Source organism: Cryptomeria japonica, chromosome 8 (genome assembly GCF_030272615.1).
Source record: "Cryptomeria japonica chromosome 8, Sugi_1.0, whole genome shotgun sequence".
NCBI lineage: Eukaryota > Viridiplantae > Streptophyta > Pinopsida > Cupressales > Cupressaceae > Cryptomeria > Cryptomeria japonica.
In genome coordinates this window covers 732629356-732638763 of record NC_081412.1, presented here as the reverse complement: position 1 = coordinate 732638763, position 9408 = coordinate 732629356, and the positions used below count along the sequence as shown (strand labels likewise).

General features: G+C 33.0%; 1 protein-coding gene across 1 annotated transcript; it reads right to left on the bottom strand.

The window, feature by feature from the left end:
* Positions 1-4106: 4106 nt before the first annotated feature.
* LOC131028504 (pollen-specific leucine-rich repeat extensin-like protein 3) lies at positions 4107-4739 on the bottom strand. Its single transcript, XM_059210745.1, has one exon. It carries the CDS (start codon positions 4737-4739, stop codon positions 4107-4109), a length of 633 nt encoding a protein of 210 aa, XP_059066728.1.
* Positions 4740-9408: the final 4669 nt, after the last annotated feature.

The following is a 9408-nucleotide window of genomic DNA, read 5'->3' as shown; positions in this document are numbered from 1 at the left end:
TCCTACTCTCTACTTCTTTTTCAACAACAACATTACACTTTTTTCCACTATTGAGTTCATGAAGCACACATCACCTCCAAACAGTTGATTGGATCATAACTCATCACACATAGGACAATTGTTGTTCTTCCTTGTTGTCATGTCCCACGATCTATACAATTTCCAATGTAGTCTGGAGATCATTCACTTAGTCAATCTGTATTTGGCCAGTAATCAATTCAAGTTTCCAGATGTGCCAACCTGTGTTCATGATCAACTTTGAATCTAAGTCTTTGATCTGCTTGATTCAACCAGGAGGACTTGATCATAATTGTCATCGTGGCAGTTCCACGTGCCACATCATCCCTATGTTTGTCGGCATGCAATGTGTCCTCAAAGTCTTCTTAATCTCCTCAATCTCCATCCATGTCACTTGATCAAACCAGGTCAAACATCCACATGGACTATCGGACTGTAGTCATGGCATTCTCTACAAACATGTTGCATGTATCGGGTTGACTCATTTTTATAAAACTCCTCAAAGCTCTATCGGTATAGCTTTAACTATCGAGATGACATCTTGCATCTACTCTACCTTCACAACTTATCCCAATGACCTTGTGATGCCTTTGGTCCCTTTCATCGGCATGAGTTTCTGATGAAAACCTCTCTTTTCTCCATGGTGACACACTTCATCATCATAAGTTAGGCCAAGCTGAAAGACTTCAAGCCAAACAAGCACTTATCAGGATCACCATAATTATCGATATAGGAAAAACATGTTAGAATGACAGAACAAGTCATTTTGATGACATAATATCAACTCACCTTTATCGACATAGGTATTCCAATATGCATACCCATCAGAATAGGAAACACTATTGGATTAACATTTGGGCACTAACCCACATATTCTGATGAACCAACATGAACAAGCATCGGCATATCTCTTCCGAAATCATAACTCCAAAGACCTTCTCCATATTGGCATATGTTATTCTGATTAATAAAGCTTCCATAGAGATGACCTTGTGATTCCTTTGTTATGTCACTATGAGTTATGTCAATGATCATTCCAAGGGGTCTCTCTTCATTCTTCCTCTATCGGAATATCTTACACTATCGTCATTGTAAGAATTTGGCATTCCGCCTTTGTCGATTATTTCGATAGGTACCCCAAGTTTTTGTTTCAACCGAGCTATACCGATATAGTGATATTGGAATAGTTTTTTCTATCGGTATCAATAAAAATTGCTACTCCATCTATGTTCAACTATTCTGATGTGTAGCATATACTTTGTATTCGGTACAGGATACTCTGGTAGACAAAACACAATAGAAACTCCACACAACCCGACATTGGCCTAGTTATTCCGATCAAACCACCAGAGAAGATATCACCTGCACAACACTTGATCAGTTGAGTTATCTCGATATGATAACTTCTGCAATATCACCTGCACAACACTTGATCGACTGAGTTATCCCGATATGATAACCTCTACAATCTCACTTGCACAACACTTGTTTCTCTAAATCCTCTTGGCATCCATGCAACATTTGTTAACATCAATGACAATAATGCCAACACTTGGCAACCCATGAGTAGATTTTAGAGACATCTTCAAATATTTGGTTTCTTGTTGCTACCAATTTGTATGTAGAATGGGAAGCATTCTTGTATTGGTACTTGATTTTTCTTCTTTCCAAAGGAAGACATGTTGTTTGTAGACATTGGACTCTATTTTGTCTTCAAGCACTCACTATTTTTGTAGTATATTGTGTGTGTGTGTGTGTGCGCGCGCGCGAGGGGGGGGAGGGGTTTTTTATACCAAATCTCTGTTTTCCTCCTATGGTGGGTCTTTGGTTTTATCTTTGCGATGTATGTAGCCCTCGGAGGGTCTCATTGAGTTCTCCACCTCTCATCACTTGTTTGTATATTTTCTCTTTTTTTGGAGAGGAATTTTGTTGCAATGGGTTTTCTCATTTTCTCTATTTGTGAGAGATTGTACTGTAAATGGGTACTTGGCATGGACTAGTAGTCAAGAGCCATAATAATTTCTATATTTTGCATCATTTACATAATAATATACTATTCCCCAAGTTGCACTTAAGGGGGGGTGTTGGTGTGAATGAGATCTTTTATCTAATAGTTTAGTCATATTCACATACTGAAGTTTACTTAGGTCCTAGAGAATCCTTCTAGAAGGTGTTAGTTGTCATAAGATCTTTTCTGATCTTTTGACATTTACTTTTACTTACCTATGTCATTTAACAGTTGACACTTTAGTTGTCTCATACAATAAGTTTAAAACATGTCACAATCATGTCTAATCCCATGTTTCAATCGTGTCTCTATAAGAAATACATTTCATATTCAATCAAGATTCAAACATCCATAATCAAGGAAGCTATTCTTGTCATTTTTTCTCTTATGGAAGGCTATTTTGTCTTGGGCACATGGGAACTTCACTATCTATCTCCTACAATTATGTTTATACAATTAATTATAATAACAATATAGTCATGATATTCATGTCTTTTAGTGTTCTTATAAATTATGTTTTGATATTTTATTTCAATATTTCATCAACCTTTCTATATTTTCAATTTTTGTAATAATAAACACGCTAAACATTCAAAAACATTTATTATGTTGTATATCGCAAACAAATAACAAGACAACTATATATATATGATTAATTTTTATTATTTCAATGTTAATTTTATAATCATAGTAATTTTCAAGATGAGAAATAAAATATAAATGTACTATCAAACAATTGTATCAGCTTAAATATATGTAGCAAATATTTCTAATCCTGTAAATCAAACACAATACATGTATATTTATTGATTTAAAAGTCATAAATATGTATAGCATTTGACTAACAAAAATATATCATTATTAAATAATGTTATAATACTTTTCATCGTTTATATAAAAATAAAGTCAAAACTATAGACTTCCACAATTCATAAATGTACTTGGTATTATTTCTAAATTAGATTATGTGAATTTTTCATCTTAAAAAAAAAATATTTATATAAATAATAATATAAATTAATTTTTATATAATAAAAAACTATCACACAATCTAATTCAGTAACAATATCAATTAAAAATAGAAACTGAAACCTACTGTATAAAAAATGTCAATCCGTACATGTAAACAAATGGATGTATAAACAATGCATTTTGTTGGCACTTTCAACAACTCCTTTAAATTTCAAGATAGCCCATTTATTTTAAGATTTTAAAAAGTCGATATATTGTGATAAATAGTAACATTCTTCATGTTCGCGGTCACATGAAAAAGTATCTTGCTCGACAAATGATGTTTGTTCTGTCCCCGATCGAATATTATGTCTACTTAAACATATACTATTGTATTGCGATTGTTCACTATAACATCATCTGACATACTTTATTTCAGCGCTTAATTAAGCATGTTTTCTTTAATACAAACGTATGCAAACGTATATTTAATTAACGTAGAAGCCCTCACTGTCGGCTAAATGTCTTGTATGCTCATGAAACTCAGAAATAGAACGCTTTCACACATATAACAGGAAGCCTTGCATATCATAAGAAATTTGATTTTATCATTGTAAATAACTCTTTGCATACAACACAACATTGCTTATTGAGAAGAGGCTCAGATTCTTCAATATATGCCTTGAACACATTCATCATTGTCTGTAGCTAGTAGTGTTAATATCTCCCATTTCTTGAGGGGATTAGTAGAACATAAAGTTAACCTGCAAGAGAAAAAGATCCCCAACATATGAAATCAGATGGCTAGAACCAACAAGATTAATGTCATCAATATAATAGAATTTAGATAGATCAAACAGAATGAATACATTGCCCACTTATATAGATCCAAATGCTGCAAGCCTCCTGTCATTAAGTGGCAGGTTAACAACAGGAAAAAATTAAAATGTACAACGAACATTGAGATGCGGAGCTAAAACTCGATACCAATGTTGAAGAGAGAGCGAGAAACGATTAAAAATATTGAAAGAACTGTTTTAAACATTGTAAAATGCTAATAATAAGAACATAAAACTGAAACTAACCTTCAAAACAGGCTAGCGACTTTATTTTGCAGCGGTGGAGTTGCTTAATAGGGGGGAGGAGGAGACTTGTAGGAGTAGTGATGGGGAGGTGGGTAAATAGGCACACGCTTAGGTGGTGAAGGGGTGACAACAGGAGGTGATTTGTACTTTGGTGGGGATACTGGTGGCTTCACATGGGGGGCAGGAGGAGATTTTTTTGGAGGAGTATAAACTGGTGGAGGAGATTTTTTGGGTGGAGTATAAACTGGTGAAGGAGGAGGGTGTGATGGCTTGGGGGGTGTGTAAACTGGTGAAGGAGGAGGATGTGATGGCTTAGGAGGAGATTTTTTGGGTGGAGTATAAACTGGTGAAGGAGGAGGATGTGATGGCTTGGGGGGTGTGTAAACTGGTGTAGACTTCTTAGGAGGAGAATATGTTGGAGCTGGCTTGGGAGGAGAAACCTTTGGAACGGGTGGTGGTGGGGACTTGAAAGTATAAGGGGGTGGAGAAACTGGCTTAGGTGGAGGCTTTGGCTTCACAACAGGAGTCTTTGGTGGTGGCTTCACAACAACAGGAGGCTTTGGTGGTGCCTTCACTGGTGGCTTAGGGATTGGAGATGGAGTGTGGACTGGTGGAGGAGGAGACATGTACTGGTACGGCTTTGGGGGACTTGTGTGGTATGTTGCATTTGATGGCATGGCAGTGAGGATGGAGCCTAGGGCCAAAATGAGCAAGAGATTACAGGTGAAACTCATCTTTCCCATATCTGACCTACAAGAGGGAATAGCTCGGTCTGATGAATCAATGGGAATGGGATGGTATTTATAGGCATATGTAAGAAGTTTTCATGATGAGTTACGTGGTATTTGGTAGCGTGTGAAGTGCGCCGGACTCTGTGACGGCATGTGTGGTTTTACTTTTTAGCTTTTTTAATAAGAAATTGTAATGGTTTGCGATAAGGTCTGATCCAGTGGAGTAAGTGATCCAGGCTGTTAATGTAGACAGTTACTGTAGAGGAGGATTTAGATAGAGTATCGGTGCCTTTTTAAACTCTAGATAGAGTAGAGTTGCTTACCTCGATCTCTGAATCTACTTTCAAGACTACCGAGGTGTGTGAATGCCATTCCTCTCGTCCAGAAAAATTCAACATTTTTTTGGTGGAAATTAGCTGGCACTACCTAGTGGGTGGATCCGGTGTTGTCGGTCCCAAAACCTGCTGAACTTTCCTCCCAATTCACCGTATCATTTTTTTTATAAGAAAATTTATCCCACCGCCATCATAAATCCAAAAGACAAAAAAGTTAAATTGTCTCGAGATTTCGCTCTTCTCAATTCCCTTGCATATGCTTTTCCACGATGGTAAATTTGTCATATAAAGGTCCTGTTTCAATATAAAAAAGAGTTAATACATATGCTTTCCGAACTACGAGGTCAAGTTGTTCTTAGTTGACGTCTTTGTACAAATTTCATAAATTTTGTTCTACATATGATAAATTTGTCATATAAAGGCCCTATTTTCTCTTTTTAAATTATAATATTTTTAAAGAAGATTTGTCATACACAGTCGGTTTAACTATCTGATATGGAAGCATGAACCTTAAGTTGAAACTTCTTAAACTAAGACAGAAAGACTAAGGGGTATCCATTCCACCAAATTCGATTAGGGTACAATCCCAACATCATCCCTTATGATATTGTAACCTTGCACTCAACAAGACTTGATCCATGGTGGTCTAAGAATCATTCAATTTCACTAGCATACCAAAGGTCCATTAACAACTTTTAACTTAATAAATTGGTTGGGAGATCAATAATAGTTTGGATGATGAAAATTTTCCTAATTTTTAATTTATTACTTTTTGCTCACTTTATTGTGTCATTTTATGTGTTCTCTTATATCTATTTAACTTCTTCTTTTTTTAAAAAAAATTTGTGTGTTTGTGTGATTTGGCTATGAAGGTAGCCACCCAAGATCTAGAGGCCTAATGGAAAGCACAATAAGAAGAGAGAATAAATGTGATAAGAATAAACTATATTCCCCTCAATGATGCAATACAATTGAATCAATTATATGATTATTATATAGGAGACCCTTTGGTTATATAGCCATGGTGAGAACATAAGAGTGCATAAGATTATGACTAGTGTTGTAATTATGACATGAGACAAAAGTGAAAACCTATCATCCCACGTAAAGTGGAAACCAAAGTTGGAAAAATGCAACCATGAAAGGTGGATACAATAATGTGATAAAGACACAAAGGTGGAGACACCACATAAAGTGGAAATGATAACATGATAAGTCCACCTAAACTGGAGATGCTCCAACTACTCCTATGTGGTTCCCTAAACAAGCTTGATTGGTGTGTAATTAGGACTTAGGTGGAAAATAACCAAGGTATAAAACACCTTATGTATGTATGTATGGATCCATACATACATACATACATACATATATTCACATTTTTTTGTTTTGTTTATTAGTTGTTATTTTTATTTTTTATTTGGTTCTTGTAGCTAGATAAATATAGGTTCTTTGTATTTTTTGTACATTCATTTATTTTCTTTATTTTTTTTATTGTTTTCTGATATTTTCTTTCATCCCAATGATAAACCACTGAGTGTCATTCGAAATGCCGAGAAAAAAAACATACATGGTACAAACTAGAAGCTTTTGCATCTAATCTAATGGACTATGTAAAATTAATGCCAACTATGAATGATGAATGCTATTTTTTAAAAATTTAAAGAAAGAACAAGGAAAAAGATTAAATCAATTAAATTTTGATTATCTTTATTATTAAAGATATGAGATTTCCACAATCCATTTTGTATTCTAATGTATTTTTCTGGATTCGATTGTGTGTATTTTTTTCCCATAAAAAAAATACATTAGAATATATTTATTATGTTATTTATATATATTATGTAATTATTTTAATATATTATTAGAATTAGATTATTAATTAACTAGTATAGATATATGAAAAACATCTATATAAAAAACAACAAGATATATAAATTTTATACTATTAAATTTATTTTTAAAATATTTTATTTTATTTTATATTAATGTAATTTATTTACATTGTGTACTTTATGTTTATTTGAAGAATGCTTTTATTTACTTATAAGAATTATTTTATTTTTTAGAAATATTCAGAATAATATAGAGTGGGGATATGGGTACACACATGCACTAATTTGCATGCAAAAGGAGTTTCCATTGGAGGGTGTGGGGGCTTCACTTCCACCTTTGGAGGAGGTGGGGGCTTATGTTCGAATGGTGGGGACAATGATTTCTTTGATGATTTAGATCATGATGAGGGGATGGGATGTTTTAGCAGAGTTTAAATTGGTAAAGGAGGATGATGATGATATGGTTTAGATGGAGTATGGATTGTGAAGGTTTGTGGTGAGGAAATGTTCTAGTTGGTTTGGGAGGAGAAATATTAGGGATTGGTAGAGGTCAATATTTTAAATACAATGGGGAGGTTGCAGGGATAATTTTTTATTTTTTTATTTATGGAATGCATCTAAAAAATCTTCAGTGTAGGAGAAAATATTTATCTATTAAATATTCTAATTTGTGAAATATTCTACCATATGGAAACTTCCATCTTCTTCTAGAATTTTCTCTTTAGAGGCTTGTATTATTTATTCATTCTAGGATTTCTAGAAATTTGTATGAGAGATATAAATATACCAACCACTTTGTCATTATTCAAGTAAGAAGAAAAATCAAGTTGTTGTGTAATTTGAGTTTTGATAACTTGATGCACTCTTATATTTATTGTTTTAATTATTTTATTTATTCAATATGGTATTAGAGTATTCTTAAATCTTGCACAATGATATGTTGGTTTTATAGTGTGGATTTTGAAGTATATGGGTTGGAATTAGATTGTGGGCAACATTAGTATTTTTTCATGGCAAAGGAAATGTACAATATCGCAAAAAGGAAAAGAATATCAATATAAAAAATTAGTGAGATATTTTCATTTAAAAAAGTTGTACATCAAGGATTTAGAATTTTGTTTTTATTATCACACTCATTTGAAAAAGATGGAATTTAGTATAATGGACTCTTTTAATATTCCTTTATCTACAATTAAATTAAAAGGAAAAATTATTATGACTGGTGTCTTTTAGGGATATTTTTCTAACGCTTCAGAGTTGTTATGAAATTATTAGTGGTAGTGAACAAAGACCAACAAGACTTTTAAAAGTCAACAAGATTGAGATAAAAAGATATCTAAATGATAGCAATATTGATCAAGTTTACAATTTTGGAAGGAATTTTTTCCAAGTTCACAACAAGAGTAGTGGATTCAAAGAAAGTTCTATTTTTAAAATAACATTTGAAAATTTAGATGATGTATAGATCCTAACTTTGACCACAAGAATGTAGAATATAAATTTATTGAATTCACAAGAGCTAGTCCCTCATTTAAGCAAATTAAAAGAAAATAAATTTAATGAACTTGCTTCTCTTGGAAAGGATATAGATGATAAATATTTTGCATAAAAAATCTTATAAATTTTTCTAAGATCCAATTGAAACCATTTAAGAAGAGAGTCATTTAGTGATGGGTATCATGAATTCATAATGAAGATGAAATAATATTACAAAATGACACAAGATAGTTATCTAACAGAGAGGAATTAGAAGCATGAAATTAAATACAATTCATCCAAGGATTATAATAAAAGAAATGAATGTTATAAGATTATTAGATATATAGAAAGGAAGACAAATAAGTTTACAAAAACATTAACAGAAATGCTCTTTGTGTTGCACTTTAAGAAAATAATTATTTTAAAGATGATTGGGTTATCAATTGTAGTGCTATATAACACATGTCTCGCACGTTTAGGATCATTAAAAACTAATAGCAATATAGAGAAAATAAATTTGGGAAAAAATAGTGCTTTAGAAGTTAAAAGAACTAGAAATATTCAAGTTGATAATCATATATTCAAAAACATGAAGCTAGCTCTAGAATTGAAAATAAAGATCTTTTTGTATATCAAGTTTCATATCAAGGGTATAAGAAATACTTCTACAATTGAAGATATCTAATCAAGGATGTGAATGATAACTATAAAGTGAATATGATTGTTCTAATTAGATTAAATCAGATTAGGCTTGAACCTTTACATAACTGCCACAAAGGCGCACACAAGGAAGGAGCTCACAAGCAGTGATACCAGCAAGACCCAAACCACAAAAAAGGCAAAGACTTTTTTGAAAAGAGGCTTTTGATTGGAACCACAACCGGTGGGAACAAAAGTCCCAAACACAAAAAATGACCTAATTAGAATAGAGGGGTTTAGGAAGGCACCCTGAATCACCCTCTTAACAAA